Below are 24,131 nucleotides of genomic sequence, written 5' to 3' on the forward strand. Positions count from 1 at the left end.
GGGATGAGATCTGATTTCCATGCTCATAGGTCATTTGGGTAAGGCAAACTCCAGTGATGGAAACTCCACTGAGATAGAATAAACTATGTCTGTACTTAAAACTAAATAATGTGAATTAAATGTATCTGATTTTCTTTCCCATTATATCTGGTACCTCTGAAAAGCTATGTCAACATTCGCATTTAAGATGCTGACCAATAACGTACATTTTAACTTACTATGGCAAATAAAACTTTGTTCCATATGGCTGATTAGAGAGATTCTCTCTCTTTTTCTTCTCCTCTAAACAGCTGGGTGAGTAACAACAAGGAAAGGAAGTCAGCAGCTGCACACTGTTATCATTACTTTGATACCACTTGAAGGAATCTAAGCCTTCCACAGGTATGCACCTGAGATTAGAGGCAAAGAATTTTCCTCTCTAAATGTGAGAAGAAACAGCTATGGGAGTTATAATCATGTTTTACAGGTGCCATCAGAACAATGTTTCCAAATTTTACCCAGAACAAACACTCTTTTTCTATTTTGTGATTGAGTTTTTCAAAGGCCTTTAGGGAAAAGGTATTATTGTACAAAGGCAACAACAGTGAGTAAATAAGTGTAAAGGCAAACACTTCTAGTGCAGACTTCCCAACTTTATCTATTTCACCCATGCAACGTTAGTAGTTATCCAATAGGATCTGCAAACAGAGCATTACCCGTTCAAGCTCTGTGTTTGATTATTGTGTACCAGGGATTCTCAAACTGGAATTTCTCTGCACCACCACAGCTGGCAGATTACTTGCTAGTAATCTGAGCAGAATTAACAAGTCACGTGGCTCTGGCTTCTCATAAATCAAAACGTATTTGGACAGAGTAACGGCTGTAGGAACCTCCCCTAGTATTACCTTCAACACAACTGGTTCTTTTAGCAGCCACAGGCATGGCTGATCTGGAAGACTGTCAACTACAGCTGGTGATCAGGAGAGGGAGGCTGAAGCAGTGGTTAAAACGTGCTGAATGAGGGAGGAATACTATAAACACCCTTCTGGGCCACACAACTCCTGAATCAATTTCAGCTCCAGCACCTCAACCCTGACCAGGCTTCTGAAAGAGAAGATATTTTAAGTCTTTTGTTGCTGCTTTATTATAAGTAAAAATAAATAAATACTATAAAAATAATTTAAATAAAAATAAAAGAAACAAACAAAAGCAAGCAAGCAAACAACAACAACAACAACAGAAGTCTCAAAACCTCCTGTTATCATTAAGTTGTTTATGAGATAATAGCAGCTATTTTAGATCCCGTGTCCACAGAAGTAAGTGACCCACTTGTGAATTCAATAAGACAAACACACTTCTTCCAATTTTGTCTTACAGGGTTTGCGGAGTATAAGGAGAATTTTGTCAGCCTCTTTAGATGTCTGTGTTCTTTCTTCCCTTTATGTTAAATAAATGTATAGGAAGGCTATTTTACAGAGCAGTACAATTAAACAGATTAATACATTACATTTAAGAAAAGTTAGATTTTAATTTGCATGGTCAAGAGTTTACAAAGACTTAAATGATTTCTCTTGTCTAAGTCTTCATACTAAGACTTACCACTAGAGCTACACACCTAGTCAAAGGAATAGAAATTTTGAGATTCCATGAATTGTGAAACAGCACAATTCAAAGGAATACTTGCACAAATTTCACAAGTACATTGTGAGCACTTCACATGAACATAAAAAAGAACATCCATTGAGTACATAAGGTTTCCAGCTAATCAGGGAATAGCAATTACAGCGTAGTGCTAATTGTGGTCTTTGTGAATATCGAAGGTCTTTTTCTATGCACACACATACAATTTCAAGACAGAAACCACCCTTTCATTGTTGAAAAGCACCTAGAAATCTCTGGACACTACTCTACCAGCAGCTGTGTTATTTTTCTTTAAGTTTAAATTATTGTATGTGGCTATCGTTGCTAGGTAGGACTTGGCTTCCAGCATTGTAACAGTGATGGCTGAAGTCTGGGCTGGACTAAGAAACAAGCAAAAATTCAGAGGTGAAAATTACCTCTGTGGGGGTGGTTTATAATTTTAAAAAGGCATTAACAAATATCTTGAATATTTGCTTGAGCAAGGTTTTGCCAGGCTCTGCTCTCCAGGCATCCTAGCACTTGTACTCTTGTTGCTTTCAAGTTCAATGTCACCAAGATACTTTCAGGCAACAGATCATCTAATGAAGAACAATATGATGTCAGTGTGTAATGACTTCTCAAGAAAAAGAGTGATGTTATTCAGCAATACAAAGAGACAGTCTCACTTTCTTCTCAGATAAACAACTTGGTAATGAAAGATTGTTTAGAGGTAAAGAACAAATGGAAGAAATTTAAAGGGACATAGGAAATAGGTTGTTAAAAAAAACAACACCCACATTTATATATTAAGAATAGGCAGAGCCACTGGTTCTATTTCTATTGACAAGAAATTAAAAAATTAACACACAAAAATTCAGGTGATGATTTAAAGAATATATGACAGAAACTGAAGACAGGAGTACCTCTGAAAAGACAACATTTACAGAAGAGCCCTAAAAGATCAAGAAGGAATTATAACTACTCTCCGGATTGGCTCCAAATCACTGTACTAGACTCATACCTGATGTAACTGGTTAAAACAAAATAGATGACACCAGTATATCAGATTTTGGCTTTATGAATCATGCAGCATTACAAAAGCTTGAAGTGTGCCTGTGTTGTATTTCTTCCTGTACTTTAGGTCCACCTCACTGCTGTGCAGTGCAAAACATCTGTACTGTAAATGCAAATCAGACCCAAATCCTTGAAAATCTGTGTATTTTTTAATTCACTAATGCCAACAGCACTCTGCATGCAGCAAAAAGATGGTCATTACAGAAAGATGCCATGGGCCATTTTTAAATAGAATCCATTTACATGTACATTTACTAGAACCTTATAGCCAGTCTTAGTTTTGTTTTTTAATAGTCACTTGGGAAAGCCTGTTATGTACAAAGAGTGCACACACAAGCTTAATTCTTCAGCAACTTCAGACAGAAGTGTAAAATGCAAGCTGGAGTCCAAAGGCAAGGAGGAAGAGCTCTAGTAAATCTGATGCAAAGCCTAATCTGTCTTTTGTCTGTACAGTCTGGGGAATATTTGAAAGGGAAGAAAACATGCCAGCAAATATTGCATGTTACTTGTCTCAAGGGAAGTTCTGAATTTTTGTTCACCCATCCAGACATAGATAATCAAAAGGAAGACCTTATAAGCCAAATACTTCAGGGTAGGTCATCTATTTCTACATTGTTCTCCCCGCATATAGACTGCATTCAGCTGAACGTACTATAAAAGTTAAGAGTCTAAGAAAATAGTATATGCAATATTTATGTCAGCAAAAGCCATTTCTAATGCAACTTCTGTGCTTATTCTGTTTCACAATGTCATGGAGTAGATGGACAGCTATTGCGTTTTCCTGTCAGTCTGAACGGCAGTGCCTCTTTCCTGACATACATTTTTGCATGTTTTTAAGAGAAGTGACATTACCGTTGTTGGCACTGTCATAAGCAGACAAACTTTGTTAGTCTCTTTGTTTGCTCAGTGTTAACTGCCTACTGAGTTTGATCACTGGTGTGAGACAAGGCCACACTGACAAAATGCCAACTACAAACCTGGAAGACTCCTACTTCACTCTTCTGCCCTTCTAATTTATACTTCAAAAGATGATGTTAACTGGTAGTAGAATAGAGAATAGCTCTATTCTTATATTACAACTATGCTATTTCCATATTCCTAACTATTACAAAAAGATAAAATAAAAAATGAACTATAAGCTAGATAGCAAAATAAAAGGTTTAAATGAAACACCTACATAACTATTAGATGCTCAACAGCTCACTCATAATTCCACAGTATAAAAGTCAGCTGATGTTCATATTATCCCTTGGAGAAAGAGTCCACCTGTCTCACAATTTTCCCACACAGTAGTCACATTAGAAATATACTCATTTTCTGGTGGTATTTTGAAAATAAAGAATACTATGCCTTTAAGGTTTGAGTACAGTTGCAATATATTTCCTTTAAGTCCCTGATTTTCAACAGGGCTCCACATGTGCAGCTAATAATCAACTTTATTCATTTGGTTAAATATAAAGAAGATAGAATTAAAGAAGTTGCTTTCTGTCTATAAAACAAATGACACACAGCAATCAGCTCAAAGTTTGTTTGTTTGTTTGTTTGTTTGTTTGTTCGTTCATTCAAGAATATATAGAATTCTTTTGGGTTCATCTGATGAATTTCATGTTGTTTCTATTATGCTACCTACTCAGCAGTGACTGTTTTGAAAATAACCAAATGGAACCCAGTTCCTGAAATTATTGCTACTAAATAGTCTAACCTACTTCACTTTTTATTTTTAAATGACCGTCTGTATACTTATTCTTAATACACTAATACTAATTTTCTTTTTTTTTTTTTTTTGATTTGTCTCCTACAGACCTTTCTGTGAACAGCCATCAACAATGAAAACAGTTTTGAAATGCTGCCTTTCTGATTGCCCAAATTTACTCTACAATTTAAGAAAGCTCTCTGCTACTGAATGTCTGGTATTTTCTTTGACTAAGGAATCTTTTGAAATTCTGACTGGAGCTATGAAAACCCAGCTGATGACCAAGCATAGCAGCATAGCATGTTGAGGATTTAAGTTTAAAAAACTTGCCATATTTTCTAGGCTCAATAGCATCATCAAACTAAATTCAAAACAGCAGTGCTTTTTAAATATATGTTAGGAAGTAACAAAAAATTAAAAATAAATAAATAAATAAATAAACAATCAGAACTCTCTCAAGAGAAGTTGTAGGAGCTTAATGCCCATCAAGGGCAGAAATTAACTAAAAGCCCAGTAAGACAACATCAGGGGATGAAGATGAACTCACCTACCTTCTAACTGCAGTATGTGAACCTACAGCATGGACACCTTTCTTTCACTGGAAGAAATTACATTTTGCTATATTCAGTTCTGCTCAAATTTGACTGATGAGAGTTCATTTTGTATATTTTGGGGGAGAAATAAAATAAAAACACTACCTTGCACTCAGATTCTCCATTGTCTTGCACATTTATAGTTCTTCAAAACACATGTAAACTAATAAAAAGTGTTACTATTCTAATGTCTATTTACCACCCACTGTGTAGAGATGAAAATGATGACATAATGTGCATGGGAGTAGTGAATCAGGCCCCATATTGTCTGAAGATATATTAGCATGGGCTCCTATAAAAGGAAAACTGAGGACACGAAAACCACTGAGGAAAAGAACAATAATGTTTTTCATTGATAATGCTATACATGTTCTTAGTAATGAGGCTCTCTCTCAACTCACTCTAAGTAAAGCAATTGGCATGTTCTTTAGATAGAGCAACAGTACAAATACAGCTGTGTATATCTGACACACAAGCATTTGATTTTGGACTTGCTGAATGTTCAGATAGTTGATGAGATCACTTCAGTGTTGCTGCATATAAAAAGCAAGGTATCTGCAGCATGTCTAATGTTGACATTAATCACCCTTCTCAATAGACTGAGAACCTGCAACAGGGTTACTACTGTGCTTCTTTTCTTGCCCCACGATATGTTTGCAAAAAAATTGCTATTCACCACTGGGGAGCTGTGAGGAAAATGCCTGGGAATTGATGGGCACCAATTGTACCCACAGCTGTGAGTTCTTCAATTCTGGCTGCCTCAAACATAGTTTCAGGTCTTTTCACAGTTCTTTCAGTACAAAAGGAATGGCGACTACTCCTTAGCGTTATTTCAGCAGTCTCACTGGCTTCAGTTTATCTCCCCATGTTCAGCCAGATACTGAAACTGTTATCCACATGAAAACTAAGAAAGGTGGCAGAAGCCTACTACTGTCAAACACTCTCTTCAGTAGAGACAAACTTGCTGTGTCAGGCTTTAATGTAACAGGTATTATCCAAACGTTTTGGCAGATGAGTAGCAACATGGATTCCCTTGTATAATAGTTCAATTTCAGACCTTTCTTCTAGTGACAATTCACAGCTAACACTGCTATCGTGCTGCCCGTCATGTCCTCTTGTCTTTTCACTATCAGTGAAAGTGATTTAGTTTTCAAATATTGAAGGACAAGGCTTAAAAGAAATAGAGTGCTGCATTATGAAATGTTCTATATTTGTCCTCTACTACATGTTGTCCTTCTCAATAACATCTATTTTCATTCCTTATCCTTCTTACGAAGTTGATTGTAATTATACTGTAGTGGTCACCATCACAAAGTTGCCACTTACATGAAGTTACTAGATGACAGCATTGTTGAGATCACCTTACGCTGGCTGTGTCCCTCAGGTGGACCCACAGTACCTTAGGCATTTTGGTTCTTTGGGAATTTAGGCTGCCCATGACTGAACTATTAAGAATGTCACACTCCACATCATGTGATTGCAGCACACAAACAGAAAATGCCATACTGGTATTTCAGCCTATTCTTGGACCTCTGCCTAATGTGTTTCCTTCCCCCTCTTCTTCTCCCTCACTTTTGATAATACTCACTTATGTACTTGCCTCTGCGCAGCCAAACTTCTGGGTTTTATCCGGACCCCAAAGTGGCTGTCTAATAAATTGTGAGACTAATTATCTAAACTGCAGCTAGCCTAGGCAATAAGATCTTAAAGTACCAGTAGAAAATCTTAAAGAAGGAAGAATAGCATTAAGTTGGCCCAGTCAACCTGCTTAAACCAATGCCAGAGGAGAAGCCAAAGCCCAGGCTGGGTTTGCTACAGACAAGGATAAAGGGATGCTCTGCGGCTGGGAGCAGTGTTGATCAAAGACTCTTTAAACTCCAAGTCAGTGTTGTCAGCTGATGCAGGTACAAATGACCAGTAGTGCTGGCCCTGGGACAGGGTGTTGAAAGGAAACACAGGTGCAGTTATTGTCAACTCATTATCAAAATGGGCCAGAATTCACTCCCCTGCTGGTCACACAGGGCTTCTCCTTGCACCCCTCATGTGGCTGAAATGCTACCAAGCACGAGCCCAAGCCAGCATGTGTGGCATGGACAGAGGACCTGAAGAAATTTTTTCCTGTGCCAAAATGAAGACTAGCATGGCTCACAAAGCCCTTTAATTCAGCCTTAAGGAGACAAGTTTACTTTCACTACCAAAAAAAGTAGGCTGGTTATATAGCCATCTCACTTTTTCAGCTCTAGAGACTTGCTTTTATCCAGACTAATGATAAAGAAAAATGTCAACTGGGAGTGAGAGCAATGATTTAGGAAATGATGAGACTATTTCCCTTGCTGGAAAGAAGGTGGGCAATGCATTTTTGCCAAAATGATTCAGGACTTCAGGATCACAAATCCTGTTCCTTAGTCTTCCAGAAAAGGACAGTGTTTTTGAGACACATAGATCTTTGCCTAGGATTCTTGGCCTTGTAACCTGCCCTGGGGTGTGATGCTAGGGAACTAAGAATGGCCCAGGAGAATCAAAATTCAGATGCCCAAATCAGGCGCCACTGGGTGGGGCTGGACCTCAGGTTTCCCCGCTATGTGTTAGATCCCATTGTAATAATACAGTGGTGCCCCTTGTACCCTATGAGAGTGGCCTTGACAAATCCCAAGAAATGATCAATAAATGACACTGAAATACCACAGAAATATATTGCTATTTCGATACCCCAAGATCAGTGAAACAGAGGAGGAAAACTGAAGAGCTTGGAGGAAGTTCCCATCTGGGGTCTTGTCTAAGCTGAACCTCTAAATTTATTATTTAATTTCTAAATGAAAGCAAACATTCTTTCAATGTAGCTGAGAGCTGTCCTAGTAATAAATATATCATATCATACCATCAGTTACAATCCTATTTACCTAGAAACACACACCCAGACTGCAGTTTAAGGGCTAAACACAAAACAATGATTTATGCTTTTTTTTCCCAGCAACAAAAAATACATTTTTTAAGATCAAATCTTAGCACCAATAGACCAAGTTACTTGAATATATCACAAGAGGCAGAAAAGAGAATCAGTCTGCGGCCTTTTCATTGTGAGAGAATTTGGACATCTGTCTTGCACAAAATTCACTGTATCCCCTCCAGAGGTCATAAAGCATGTGCTTTGCAAGGACACGACAGGGAGGTGTTTTCTTATTTTTTTAGTACAGTGCCCTTTTGCAGCTGTTACTCATAACAGAGTACAGCCTCACAGTAGCAATGTTGGGGCTAATTCTATTATTTCATTAGTGTTGGCAGAATTGATCCCAGATTTATAGCAATGCAACTATAAATAAAACCTCGCCCTTCAAACATCATTAATTAATGTTATAACATCAAAACATTACCGAAGATACTTAGCCATAGAATTTCCACTTGTGTAATAAGCCTCCTAAAGTTGCTTTTTATGTCTTGAAGTAAAAGGAAACTTGTCTGCCATTAAGCCAGTGTGGAGAAAAAAAAAATAAAAAATAAATAAATAAACAGATTTGGGACCACAGTGATGATCTCCACAAGTAAACTCTGACCTTTCAACAGAGATGGCAATTTAAAGCATTATGTAAGAGTAAAAGCTGAATCTTTGCCAGTTTATTCGTATAGGCCTACATCCCCAACAGCTTTGCTGTAAGTACTTTCCCAAATGTCTAGATGTACACAGCTTTAATACACGCAACTCAAGCTTCAGTAAATCTCTTACAAACATGGACCAGCATGTACACTATTCCATATCAGGGATTGAAAGGCTGCATATGGCGCTCAGTTATAACAGCTGAGCTTTAAAAAAGTGCAGCTTTGCATCTTGCTGAACCTGATACCAAATGAGGCCAACAAAGACAAAAAGGAAAAAGAGAAAAAAAAAATAAAAAATGAAAAAGGGCACAGACAGAAATTGCCTATATTAACTAGAATTTCTAGAATAAAAGTACTGTTTGCTGTCCTCTGGGACTGGCAACTTGCCAAAGCAGTGCTAACTGTGTGCAATTCTCCAGCTCAATATTTGCAACTGTTTCTTAAGGTAAAATATCCTCAGATGGGCAAACCAAAATATTTTCCTTACCACTTCTTATGTCAGTGCTTGGGAAAGTGAGGCTTTATTAAGATCAGCAAAATGTAATACCTGCTAAAGGCATTGGATTAGTTTGAGTCCTTCATGTGGGACTGACTATCAACAGAAATTCTGTTTTTCTGTTGTTTACTTGGTCACCCGGTTTGAGAGATTACACTGGTGCTTGAGGTACAGAGAGGGGCTGGAAGGAAACAGGAAGCTGGTCAAGAAAGCAGATTTCCCTCGAAACACCTAGAAACTTTTACTTTCTCTTTCCTCAGATGCTAATGACTTTCTACAGCTTCTCAGCCAACTTCCCTCTCCTCCCTTCCCAGCCCCCTGTTGCTGCATGCCATCCCACAGCTCCAGTATAAAGTTTGGCTTTTGCAGCATGAAGCAGCTGGGCCAAGCTACCAGGGAATGATAATGACCTCAGAAATCTGCTGTTAGCTTGACAACAATAGGGTGCTCAGTCTAGTGGAAAATTGTGTTCATCAGCTAACTCTGCTCAGTTACTAATTGACATTGCCAAATATTTTAAGAACAATTGGAATGCACAAGCAAAAAAAAAAAAAAAAGATCTTAATCCTCAGACTTAAATTTTTTGCCTGTTTTGTTCACATTAAGCAGTTGATGACTATCATGAAAGAACGAAAGAACGAAAGAAAGAACGAAAGAAAGAACGAAAGAACGAAAGAAAGAACGAAAGAACGAAAGAAAGAAAGAGGATCGTATCACTGTCTTTACTATGTCTGTGCAATGATGTCCAGTACCAAAGCTTTTTATGTCAAAGGACATAAATATGGGCTGAAATTCTGTTTAATAATGAGTGCTTTTTTACAAAAAATAACAACAATAAAAAAAATACCACCACCAAAAAAAAAATGTTTGAAAGGTTACAAACCATCTGATCAAATAAATTATGCCAAAGTCAACATTAAGTGCTGCATACAGGTTATATTAAGTGGTTATATTTAACAGTATTTTATTTTCTTTTTTTTTAATCCCTGTGCTTTCCATTGATCTTGTAACTTGGCCTACTTTATTTAATGAACTGGAGGGTCAGTGCATTCAATTACCCCTTTCATACTATCAAGACTTCAATTATCCCCACACCAAAATTATAGGAAAATGCAGAAGGTACTACCCTGCTGGATATAATGAACAGTATCATTTCTTACTACATTAAGTTTTAATTATTCCATGAATTAATTCCTAAGCAAAACCTGTATAAATACAACTTTTTTAAAGAAATAAGAGGTCTAGAAATAACATTGGATATCTAGTCCAACTCTGATGCATTTCTGCTGCGATGCTGCAAAATTAATTTCAGAAGTGTGCTTGCATGTAGACAGGAGTCATCCAGATAGCATCTCCACATATACCCTTCCATCTGCAGATGGTGTTGTATGTGCAGGCACAGATTTTTTTTACAGCAGTTTCCCTTTGTATCGTATGTGGAGACAGAAATGACATTTATTTGACTCTCATAATTTCACACAAAAGTAAACAAAAAACAAGATAAAACAATGAAAAACACAGGGAAATGATCTGTGTGACTAGTTTCGTTCATTTCTGTTAGAAAATATGACCTCTCAATTTGTCAAAGGTCCTAGTTTTAGCAGTTGATCTTAAGCTTAGTTCTCAGCAGTTTGGAGAGCTAAAGAACAAACACATTTTCTGGTTCACTGGAGTCATTTTCACATGTTCACTGATTCAAACATTCTTTTACTCACATAACAAACAGCTGCATACCACATTAGCCCAGCCAGTGACAGTCACACATCTCTGCAATAACTGTTTGATTGCAAACTTGACCCTTTCTTCTTCTCAGCCTGAGCTAGACATTTTTAAACAGGCACTCCATTCCCAATCCTCCTTTGCAAAGAATTACATCAGATAACAAAGACTTCTCTGCCACTCATTGTAAGCCTTCTTCTGGAGATCTGTTCTAAGAGGCACTGTGTAAAAAGGTTTTTATGATGAATTCAGAACTACTATCATGTTAAGAGCACCAATTTATAAAGAAGAATTCATTGGTTAAGATCTGAAAAAATAGTTTCTCAGGCCCTACTGACCCAGTTTTCGGCAAAAAAGAATCAAGTGATGCAAATTAAGTTTTGAGACATTGTTATGCAGTCTGAGAAATTTGTAAAACTGTGTTTTGTGGTAATTTCTTAATAGAAGATTCAATGGCTACTTAATTCTCCCTTACTCAAAAAATCTGATTCCTTTATATTCTGCAGGTTTATCTTTCACAGGTAATGATAGAATACACACTTCATAATGATGAAAAAGTTGCAATAGCAATACTGCAATAAATTTTAATTTTAAAGTACTAAAGAATATTTATATTTTGTTCAGGTAAAATGCAATTCTGTTTTCCTTTCATCTGATTAATAAGTTATAAAGATGTGCACACTTTCTATGGTAGGATGTGTGATACTGAGAACTGTCCTAGATTTACTGCTAACAGACTAAAGGACACCATCAGATACTAATATAAAATACAATATGAGTCTTATTTTTTTGTAGTAAAAATGAACGTGCTTCTAGCAACTGTTACTGCACATATTTTGCTTTCATTTTTATACGCTTCAGTCTAAATGAATTATGAGTGAAAATAAATGCTTTAAATAAATTGTAGTTTAAGTCAGAAATAATTTTATATTAGTGGCCACAGAAACAACAAGACTGCAGTGTTATCTTTTGTCTCTGAGGACAGGAAAAACTTCACACAACAATACATTAAGCGAAGCAGAACTCTTGGAATTAAAGTTTTTCAGGGTACTCAAAACACACCAACTTTCACATGTGTTGTTCTGAATCCTCTTAAGTCTGTATCAGTTCACCCTCACTCAGGACTCATGTGTCTTCTTTGCAAACTTTTCCAGGCTTCAGACAGAACTTAGCCGATTTGTGGTTTCTTTATTTCTGTCTGTGGCATTGCAAAATAAAAGTGATGTTTTCTATACTGAAGAAGAACATTTTTTCTCCCCCAAAGTCACCCCCAAACCCCTCCAAAATTTAGGATTTTTGAAAGTGAAAGTTAGAAAACTAATCTTCATCCTGACACATTTTCAACCCTTTTAAAACATTCTGAACAACTCTACATAGTATGAAATTAGCTCTCGCCTGTTTCCCTTGTTCCTACACAGAATTTTTTAATGTGTCTCACCAGTAATAAATTGTAAATGAGGCTATGACTCTAAGAGTAGACAGTGTGTTTCATGGTATTTAAACAACGGCATTAAGTACTATAGGAATCTGTGGAATGTGGAGTGCAGATTTATGTGTCTTAACAATTTCTTTACTGGTTTGTAATAAGCCAGCAAACTAACACTTTATTTTTATATTAATTTGGCCTCAGAAGTAGAGTATACTGGAGCATGACAAGAACAACAAAAATAAACTGGCATATACTTAATAACTGTAACAGTGAATTGCCTCCAATACTAAAATATTTATCGAAAATGGGGAAAAAAATAAAAAGCATTACCCTCAATAGCCTGCTACCAGCTCTTTAACAGTGGGCAATGTAATGCCTTAAGGTACCTCAAACTGTCTTTCATTTTCTAGACTTAATGGCTGATTGCAGAAATCAATGTTGCCATTAGTAACAGAGTATTTGTTATGGCATGATTTCCTCTGTTGTTAGGCTTGCAGAATGATTACAGTATTAGTGAGGTGCTTTCTTTATAAAGGGCTGAAGATATAACTTTCAATTTACTATCCATTAGTAAGTGACTTTGGAAATATAGATGAGGCCAGAAATCTTACCTGTTATTACTTGGAGATTTTATTTCAGCAGTCATAGGCTAGTAACTTTAAAAATTGTACCAGGAAGCTCAATATTTTATAGACATCTCCAAAGAAATATTATCTGCTTTGCTATTTTATACACAACAAGTTAACATGACATACAGTGCAATTAAAATGTTTCAGTCCAATTTCTATTTTTCTTGGATTTTCAAATAGATATGAATTAACCAGAAGGTTTCATAAATGTTAAAATGTGCACATAAGTTAAAAGATTGTCAAAAAGTTAGCAATCTGAATTTCCTCTTAATCAATCCAGTGGCCAGGTTCAAGTACATATGTCAGCTAAGTAAATGATATGGTTGTAGGAATAAGGGCCATCAAAGAGGTTAGCCAACGCACTGCTCATTAATCATATTTCTTTGAGCTAGAGCTTGAAGAAGGCATCTTTCCTCATCCTTTTCAGAGAGGAAAAGGAAGGGTCTGCAAAATAGACACCATGAAGAGAAGAGGAGGAAAAAAATACTTCCAGAGCCTGGAGGGAGAGGCCCTTGTAGTGACATTCCCATTGATGAACGTACAGACCCTGCACGCTACTGCCAGTGGCATGGCTGAAGCAACAGCTGAAAGCCTAGGAAACCCACCCTTGGAGGGGAAAAAGGATGAACCGAGAATTAATCTCAAAGGCATTGAGGGAACCCAAACACAGATGTTCTGACATATAACACTATGTCTCTGTGGACTGTTAGAAAATGACCTAACAAGAGAATGCATAAATTACTTTGCTGCTGTGATTTCAAATATAGCTACTATGTTTTCAGTGTAGAGAGGGAAGAAGTCATCATACCTGAAGAGGAGGGTGAGGAAGGGTGTGGACTGTCCTCTAGGGCACTCCCCGTCTGCGAGAGACCCCCACCTACTCCGCTCTCTTCGGTAATGTTAGAGGACCCTGGTGTTGTTGACCTGCTGACAGACTGAGATTCTTGATCGCTGCCAGACCCACGGCGTTCATCAAGACTACCTTGAATTATTTCATCTTCTCCTTTCCTATCTCTTTTGTGGACTCTGGAGTGCACAACCACTTGGTGGTATGTTCTAAAAACCCTTCCACAGTCTGGGCATTCAGTTGGCTTTTCTTTTACATTTCCATGACTTTGTAAGTTGTAATCGAGTCCCTGGTTCATACCATGTGACAAAAAATCTCTACTGCCTTCTAAAGGGTCTAGTTTGTTTGGCAAGTCTCTCTGATTGCCCATTTTAGTGCTGTGAACCAAATCAGCAGGCATTTTCTGCTTAGAGCCATCTGCTCCTACTAACACATACTCCCGCTTCTCCTTATCAAACATAACTCCAGCATTTGCCAAAGTGTCTTCATGGCTGCGCTGTATCTGCTGCTCTTTAGACAAAAAGCCATGTTCCATGGCCATTCCCCTTGCCATAAGCTGCCAGGCCTGATAGCTGTTTACTGGATCCATCTCTGCTGCTTTGGCGGCAGCTTGTAACCTTTCTATACAGCTGGATTTCAGAGGAGGTACCAGATTGAGACAGCCCAATAAAGAATGTTTATCCCCTTCAGCAATACTGTGGCCAATGCCAGACATGGGTGAAAGGAGTTTTCCCAAGACTTCTTTCTCTTTCATGGGCATATCTCCTTTGTTATAGATTTGATTTTGTTCACTTAAGCTTGTTTTGTCAGGAGGAAGAAAACCACTCTGCAAACACGACAGATATCTTGAATACAAGTTTGCATGAGCTTCCTGGGACATACTGCTGATGGAGACAGGTACTTCGGGATCATTCGGAGATTTGTTTTTGACAGATAACTTATTCAGGTGGACTTTCATGTGGTTTTTAAGAAACCAAGGCTCTTTGAATCGCCTCCCGCAGATCTGACAGCAGTGTTCAAAGGAATCCTTGTGCTTCCTCATGTGGCCTTTTAGGAACCAGGCTTGGCTAAACACTTGGCCACACACCTCACAGCGAAACTCATTGGTGGACTGCTCCCCATTCCCGTTGGAGCCCTGGCCCTGTGCTGACTCTGCAGTTATGTGAGCCTTCTCCACATGGCTGATCAGTTCCTCCTCCTGTGAGGCAGCAAAGTCACACAGGGTGCACTTGTAAGGCTTGTGCAAGATCCTTATGTGCCTGTCTAGCTCTTCTCGCTTTTTAAACTTGCCTTTGCAAAACGTGCATCTGAACCCAGCTGTCTGAGCAACAACTTCTTCCTGGACGCTGACTGGCTTTGGAGAGGGAACAGGGTTTGAAATATCAGGTGTGCTGTGATTAGCTGGCACAGACAAGTTGCAGTTTGCAAGAGGCATTGGCTGGGTATTCTGCTGTGCTTTCACATCAGGTCGTGGCTGCAAGAGGCTGCTCTTCATCTGCTTGTCCCGAAGAATCGCTCTCTCCTCCAGCTCATGTAAAAGTCTGTTTTCCTCTCGGACTCTTCCACGACCTTTGCCAAGATTTCCAAGTTTGTGAGTACGCAGGTGTATCTTCAGGTTGCCTTTTTGAGCTGCTCTGTGATCACAGTATGGACATTTAAATGGTTTCTCTCCTGTATGAGTGCGCATGTGTAGTGACAAGATGCTGTTAAATCGAAAGCGTTTCCCACAGAGGGGACATGGGTACTTTCTGTTTTTCCTGGCATCATCCTCTATATCACTCATCTGAGACATAATTCCTAGGTTTTGTCCATTTAAGAACTGCTGCAAATCCACACGCCCATTCAAACTGGTGTCAACCTCCCTGTTGAGCTGGTTTGCTAACAGTGCCATCTGACTGCTGATGGGCTGGTTTGCTATGGACATGTGGCTTTTGTCTTCTAGTGGTGCAGATGCCTTCTCCTCTGGATTCTGCCTGTTCTGGAGCTCTGGGAAGGCATGGCTGAGCTGGGAAGTGATCTGGTGTAGCTTCTGGCTCATTGAATACTGCCCATTGAGTATAGTGCTGTTGAGATGGGCGTCAGTTTCTGGCACAGCTGAAGAAACACCAAGGCACAAACTAGCTTCCTCCATCTCTGAAAATCAGAAGATATTTTAGATTCAGACTGTGAAAGAGTTACAAGCATTGAATCACTGACATACAATTTGCATTTTATGTTTTACCTACTCATAATAATGCAAAGGAATTAGTGTAAAAACAATAAAAAGTGTATTAAATGCCAACTGTGCTATGCAATTGTGATCATATATGTGCTTTCATCACTCTGTATGTTTACCAATAACCATTAATTACTATTTTAAAATATGCTACAGTTTCAAAATCTAATTATTACAGAAGGGGCATAAGCTTTTACCATCCCCTTGTCTGTCTTCTTATGAAATTGCACCTGTTTACATTTCTAAATCTATAGAAAAAGAAATGTTATGCATCTCTCCCATTTTCATTAGAAAAGACAGAGGGGAAAAAAATAGAAATCCATTTGTAACTTTCAGTTCCATTAACCATATTCAATATATTACACATTCTACAATGAGAAAGATAGTTTTATGATTTGACAAAAAAACGATGGTATGATATTTACTGGTGTACAATAAAACAAGATAATGTTTTGGGAAAAAATAAAGTAAAGGACAAGCTTTAGAACAATAAAAGGGATTTTGCTTTAGTCAACAAAAAGTGCAGTAATATCTCATTAAGCTGATTAGTATGCTGCTTAGAAACAGTACTAGGTGCTGTAACACATGATTATAATCATAAAAATCCTTCAGTGTTTGCAAGTAAGCATTAACGAGGTATATTAAATTTTAAGGAGACTGCGACTAGCAGCTTTGTAAACCTCTGAGATTAAGATTTAACCCTTCTGTTACAAAACATTGTTTTTTTTGTCATTTTGAAACTGAGCCCATCAAAAAGCACATAAATTATCTTCTGCCAAGTCTTTTAATTCATCGTTGAGAACCTTCTGATTTCATTTCTCAGGAAAACCTGCCAGATTATAGAGGAATATCTCTGTCCTTCGATGGGTAAGACGTGATTTAAGGCACTTTGATTTGTTTTAAAGAGCTCTCTTATGGAACTAGATAAAACCAATTAAAATCTGGGGAAGGTGTTGTGGAAAGCCTCAACAAGTTTAAGAATTTTAATAACTTTCCTAATACACAGTAATGACTATAAATTGTACCCATACTATGTATATTGCAGAAAATTACAATTCAAAGCTGTTTGTTGAACACAAATGCTCTGTTATGGTCTGCATAATTGTCCACAACAATATTCCACCCTTTCCACTTCTCTACACAGAAAGAAAAGTATCTATAAAATTCTATTTAATTTATAAAGTTTTACACTAATAACTCTCAAACAATATGAAGCCATAAGGTTATATTAGAATATAATATCTTTGTTGTTCAGTGGAGTGATTTGACGCATAATTCACTAGTAAAATTACTAAATTCTATATGTTATTGAATAAGTAATCTGGTGAGCTTTCTGTTTGGCATTAGCCAAAAGCACTTACTCACTATGCCTTCCACAAAGGCTGCACACACACTCCAGGTGGATACCATTCCTCAGGCTGCTTCGCAGAGGCCACTTGCTAGATAATTTGAGGCCCAAATCTGGCACATACTTAAAATGCATGTAACTGTGCTCATGGGAGTAGTCCAGTAGACTTCAAAGGATGACTCTTGAAAGCAAAGTTCCACACATGCTTAAGTCTTCACAGAACCAGGGACTAGAACAGGCATGGGTGGTCTCCAAGACGAGACCTATTTGGTCCTCAACAGGATGAATGAGGTTGTGTGATACAATGCAGATCTTACATGAAAAAAGGGGGAAATCGATATTTATGCCTGTATTAAAGACGAACATGAGCCACAAAACTTTGCTCAGATATAAACATGTCTTTTTCAAACTAATGCTGCTAAGATACAGGTTTCATGTTGGGGACCCACTACTTATATGCTTTCAAATATTTATAAAAATATTAATGGGATGAAGTATACCAAAGGAAAAGGCTTATATGCATAAGCTATAGGACTGTGCCTAAGTTTGGCTTGAAGTATCTGATTTCCAAAGGTAGGGGAACATGGTCAAGACAGACATTCACACAAGTAAACAAATCAAATTCTTGGTTTCCATGCAGGTTTTCTGTGCATCACACCACAATCATTCAAAATAGGAGCACATAAAAACACATTATTGTAACATTTTTGAAAGTTTTCTTAACACTTGAAACAAGCCAAATTTCATGTTCTAAAGTATTAGCTAAGCATCTGACAGAGCTGTAGTGCTTAGGCTTGCCATTGCCTGAAGTTGACTGAGATTTTGAATATCTATCTAACCACTTCCTTTAAAAACAAACAGACAAACAAAAACACAGAAATCCACTTTCTTGTCTGGATTCTACATACTACAAGTGCTATTTCTCCTCACCATACTTAAATAAAGCATGTTGGCAAACAACAGAATAAAAATTCAAGAAATTTATTGTTTGTACAGACATGCACATATATTAAAGAGGGTTTGGAAATGTCTTTCTATATTGTCATTTTCTATAACAGCTTGAAAAATGCAGCCTAAATTTCATTTATTCAGTTAACATCAATGGGAACTGGTGTCTTTACATGCTTTGGAAGGTTTGGGTAGTTAATTTTAGCATCTAAGTTTGGAAATGCTGACAGATCCCAATGGAATTTATTAATTCTGATGTTTAACCCTAAGCATCAATTCAAACCTGTAGTTATTTGGACCGGGGAAGGGAATTGTAGTTGATACTTCAGGTTATTTTGTGACTCTTTTTTAAAGATAACTTTTTAAGCACCAACAGCATTTATAGTTGGAACAGGATAACTTTTCCTATTTCTTTTTTCTATTTTCTGTCCCCCGCAAAACATACACACACATATAATGTAGGATGAGTTGAAAAAAAAATAATCAAAAGGAAGACCAAACCCATATTTTTTCATTTAAAAACTAGTAATATTGGATCAATTCTGGGGAGCCTGACTGACACATGTTGATCTTTTGGCAGTGGAAATTTTATACTTTTTTGATGAAATATGCAGAAAGGTCAGCAAGCCTCTGCTTAATGAGAAACAAACACCTCTAAGTACCACATACTCTGATCAGCTGTTCAGTTTCTAGTATCCAGCTACTGCAATCTCAAAATGCTACAGATCTTCACTTAAACTGTATTCATACCCTCAACTGCCCCCACTTCTTGTCCTCCTGTCTCCTGCCTCTGGCCCTGAACAATTTTTTTTCCCCTACTTCTACCTAGGTTTGTTGCAAAGTATAATTGTGGTATTCAAAATACTGCCATATGAAATCTCTCCTCCTGCAATTCCTGGTTGTGTTTAGAAACCCAGGGACCCTGTTGCTGTTCAGCTGTCATGTAAATCAGACTCTCAGTGTCCTTCAGCCCATTCACAGCAAAACCTACCAAAATCTCATCTCTGATCCACATGGAAGACAGAAACAAAATTCCTTCTCGTCCATCATTCCACCATGAATTAGATAACCAAATCTAATTTGCCTAATTTCTCCCTCCCTCCCTCTCTCTCTCTCTCTCTCTCCCTCTCACACACACACACACACACAAAACAGCAATTTCATTCTCTCCCTCTTTATCTATCATCCCTGCCTGTATCTAAGACCAGATGGGCTATCCCGGGGGCAAGGGATTTTCATTCCCCAATGAGCCTCTAACTCCTGCTCTCTTGCTTCAAGCCTTGCAGTTCAAGGTCCCAGCTCTGCTGTGGCTTACCTCCAGCTCCTCAACCTCCTGCCCCAGGTCCAGAGAAAGAAAAGTCACAGTGGTCACTGCCTAACCTCTTCTTGCCAGCTCTAGCTCTCTCTCAGGGCCTGGCTGCTCTCCCCAACACTCAAGAGTGCAAGGATGCTTCTGAATCAACAGAGATGACCACAGCTGTGCAGTCCTTCTGCCTCCACCCATTTTTTTCTATAGATGCAATGGTCGTCTTCAGACTGGCCTGATGTGCCATTTCACCCTGTCCATTTTACACCAACTCCCAAATGCTAAAAACACTGAAGCAAACCTGAATGGAACTCATTAAAATTTACCTGAATATTTTAATTATAAATTTACAATATTTATATATTTATTTTAATAAATTTATAATTTAATTTATTAATTATAATTATTACCCTTTAACAGATAAACAGTACATCTTTTCAAGTGTTTTGACAAAGTAAGTATTTTCACAACATTTTTCTTCATTATGTCATTTCCTTCTTGCCTCACCAAACCAACACACCAGGTATTCAAAAAATAAAAATAAAAAATCTGGAAATATCCATGTATAAGTGTTGTTGTGAATTTACAACTGTGGTGGTGGGGTTGCCTCCTACCTTCACTGTCCTCTGTAGGCCAGGATCTGCAGACAGAGGACTACACAGTATTTCCCAGCACACTGCTAGGACCAGAAAGAGCCCAGGAGAAATCTGGGTTATAAGCTTTCATGAAAGCTGAAACCCTGCAAGGCAGCTTGGCCCAAGCACTCAATTTGGAATCACAGGTACCCAAATCTTCACAAAGCTCCCAATCTACATTATAACTTTCATTTAGCATCCAAACATTTTTGCCTAAAGCATTTTTTCCCCCAAAACTTTTTCCTGAAAAGTCAGAATTTTCCAGATGGAAAAATAATGTTTGTTCAGTTCATACACAACACGGTTGTGTGGAGTGTGATAAAGTGTTTTGTCTGCATAAAAAGTGAAAAATACCAGAATACTTGTAATTTTCCCATTCCTCTTTTGATAAAAAAGAAAAGGAGTAGACACTCAGGACCACTCACAGGCTTTCCCTGAGTATGCTGAAATCTCTAGCTTTCTGTTTTTAAATATATAGTCTATTACACTCTTTTCCCGATTTTGATCTCTCTTATAAGGAAAACACAGCACGTTTTGCCATCACTTGCACTGGGAACAGAAGCACGATGTTCTGTGCAGTAATATATGTTTACAAACTCAACTGCAAATAAAATTTGAGATTGTTAAGAAATTCAAAATGTCTCTGTTGAAATTTGTATAGTCCCTTTTTGACCTTTAGTTATCTCAAATGTTTTGTAAGAACATTGTCCCCCAAGACTCAGCACCATACAGAGCACATTGGTATCAGTTGTTCATGGTCTGCCCTTCCTAACCTAAACAAACCCTCCACTCCTGCAGCAAAAGCCATCCTCTACAGCCAGAGAGGCACATCCTCACTCACCCTGTGGTGTATACCCAGGTTGCAAACCAGTGCAGGTAACACTGCACGGAGCAGGGCAGGAGTAAGCCCTCCACAAGAAGCTAAGGAACCATCAGAAGACAGCCATTTACTCTGTAGGGCGTACAGTTTCCTATTTCTATGACAAGGGTACTCAGCTTATGAAATTCACAACAAATTTTCAACATTATGAAAATATTCTCTCATCTCCCACATGAAGGTACAGTGAGATGTTCAAGTCCCTTTGATGATACTAATAGTTATTTTGATTTGACTCACATTTTTGCCCTCAAGAATATTTTCTGTGATATCAATAATGAAAATTCTGACTTTAGCCATTTCAATTGAACACACAGATTTTATTTAACTATTTGAAATGGATTACTGGAATTTAAAGCCAATTATGACACCAGAAATACTTGTCATCACAACTACATTAATGTAATGTGAGATGCTCGACTTCCTTTTGGTGGAAACAGAGAAGGGAAAAAATATATAACAAGTAGAATAAAAAAGTTGAAATACAAATATATGCCTACACACACATGTAAACGTGTGTGCACACATCTGTATAACTGTACATATATGTATCCACACACCTGTTATCTTTGTAAACAGATAGACCACATTCAGCTCTCATTTACATCTGCTCACTCCTACCGGACACACACTAAAGCATTTCCCTCTTCACTGCTGTAGAGAAAACAGTCATTTTAAAAACACTGTTGTGCTGTTATTATAGCTTAGATTAGGTTAGTTAAAAGATTTACAGTTCAGTAAGCAAAGTAATGCTTTACAAGCTCACGTGTTTAAACGACAAGCTCGCTCTGGCCCTGATCCTCCAAGCAGTTAGTTACACATACCGTTACTTATGCTTTCAGAATGCAGACCTGGTATTTGTCTTTCCAGCTACAAAAATACACATATATCTACACCATCTTGTGGTCCATTGATAAATTCTAACTATTCCAATACAGACTGCTTCAGTTCTTAGCAATTCGTAAACAGGTATCATTGAGAAACTTCAGAATACATATAGAATTTTTATTAAATATTGTCCTTATTGTTGTAGCTGAAACTGTTTAACTAAGGCTGTTATAAGCATAATACACTCCTGTTAAGAAATACAGAACACCAGACTACTGAACCCTTTCAGGGTCATTAAACAGCTGTAAACATTATTACAAAAATAAACCAGAGATTTCATGCTTACATTTTAGCCCAGAGCTTGGTGTGCTGAGCAAGTACATTTTTTTCATCTCTTACAATCAACGCTGGTGACATTTGGGCATCCAAACAAATTACATCACAAATATTACTGAGGTGGGTAGGATACTGAGCGGTTTATTTGCCAGATGATTGATATATAAACAGTAGAGCAGCACAGATGACCTACTCTTCTTTGAATGATTTGTAGGCAATACTAAGAGACATAGATGTAAATAGTTAAATTTTAACAAAAACATGTGTGCATGGAAAGGAAGGAGAGAGATCAGCTGTATTTAATGCCACAAGGATAGCATTTTCTATAGAATAGAAAAATAGAAAAATTAGAAAAATAGAAAAATTTCATAGATAAAATGAAATAAACATTAGGCCAGATTCTATTCTTATTTATACTTATGTAAAATAGAATAACTGCATTGAGTTCACTGTAGTTTTCCCCTTTTTTCTTTTCACTTTTTAAATTATTATTATTATTTTTGGTTGGTTAAGTAGGTGTCCTGCTCCTTGGGGTATAACATAATTATATTAGGAAAATACATGGTTTCTGGAGTGGAACAGAATGTTAAGAAAAAAAAAAAAAAAAAGAGTTGGCCTACAGGTAACGTGTCCAATCTATTTGCAGTTTTAAGCTATTGTTATGGCTAAGTTGGTAATTAGTTACTACTATTAATCTCTTTTTCACACTTAGGTTTTGTTGTCTTTGCAAAGCTTATATAGAATTAAAAAATAATTAATAATAATAAACCACCACTACAACCTGGGGCAAACCATCCTTCTGGCACAATCTGCACAAAGCGACCCTGATCCCACTCTCAGGCTGGGAGCGTGGGCGAAGCAGCACCCATCTTCCAGCATCTGGCCACAGTCAGACTGTAGGGGAGGGAACAAGGAAGGCAACCGACACAACTGTAGCTGCTTTGTAGTGCTGATATTTAAACAAGCATCTTATTGATTTCAAAACAAAGTACTCCTTTAGTAACAACAGAGCCAACTCATTCCACAACAGTTTTTATGCCTTAAAGAAGGGTTAGCACAGGGATTTCAAAGTTTCAAAAGTCATTAACAGACAAAATTATTTGCTGAGGCTGTACTGCTTGCAGTCCAAACTAAAAAGACAGTTGCTTTCTAAAATACCTGTTACAACTGTAGGTTCCTTTCTAGCTAGCACAGTGTTTTGGACTGATAACTGATCAGTAGAAGATAAATCACCAGCGCAGTCTTTAGCTGGTAGCACCCATGGAGTGGAGGACTGTGAACTGTTTGTGATCACAATCTAGGAAGACTAGCACAGAGGAGAGGAGAGGTCATTTATAAATCTCGCTCACAGATTAGAATAGAAAGATTAGAAGAATGCAGACAAGCTGTTTGATTTATTGCTACTTTGCATGTGACTTAGCAAAATCTGTTTTCCTTCTTGTTTATTCTATTTCACTTGCATATACTTAAGAAGTCAGATCCAAAGAAGAGAAAGATAAATAATTGGTACTGAAAGTTCAGTAGCTTAAAAAAAAAGTAGTAAAATAATAATAATAACAATAAAAAATCCTGCTTTCTTCCAAGCACTGGTTGCATCTGGGATCATTATTTTTTAGTTTATAATCATTGATTCTTTTTTTTTTCCTCGTGTTTTCCTGATGACAAAAATAAAGATAAGAGTGATACCTAAATTCAAATGGGAGCCTAATTTGTGGAATGCTTCATTAAACTAAAGCTTCTGTTTTTTGTTTGTTTGTTTAGAAATAACATTTTAAAAAGTAAATTTGTTTTTTTTTTTCATGTAATTGGAATGTATACAACTGATTAAAATCTCTCCAATTTGATCAATCTTCTGCAGCTCCTATCTGATCATTCACTTTAATTAATCCAACTGGCATCCACCTCAGATTGAAGGAACTTTAAAATTAAGTCTTTAATGATCCACTCTAGTATCATGCAGTACAA

At 37.4% G+C, this 24,131-nt stretch overlaps 1 protein-coding gene across 3 annotated transcripts in view; it reads right to left on the reverse strand.

The window, feature by feature from the left end:
• ZNF536 (zinc finger protein 536) overlaps positions 1 to 24,131 on the reverse strand; it is a 350,265-nt gene that overhangs the window by 172,581 nt on the left and 153,553 nt on the right. For all 3 annotated transcript variants that reach the window (XM_082769971.1, XM_082769969.1, XM_082769970.1), the window contains one exon: positions 13,635 to 15,806. In XM_082769971.1, the coding sequence (XP_082626097.1) occupies positions 13,635 to 15,804 (2,170 nt within the window). In that variant the 5' untranslated portion in view covers positions 15,805 to 15,806. The remainder of the gene's footprint in view (positions 1 to 13,634; positions 15,807 to 24,131) is intronic.

Source organism: Aythya marila, assembly GCF_965140915.1.
Source record: "Aythya marila genome assembly, chromosome: 12".
NCBI classification, from domain to species: Eukaryota; Metazoa; Chordata; class Aves; order Anseriformes; family Anatidae; genus Aythya; species Aythya marila.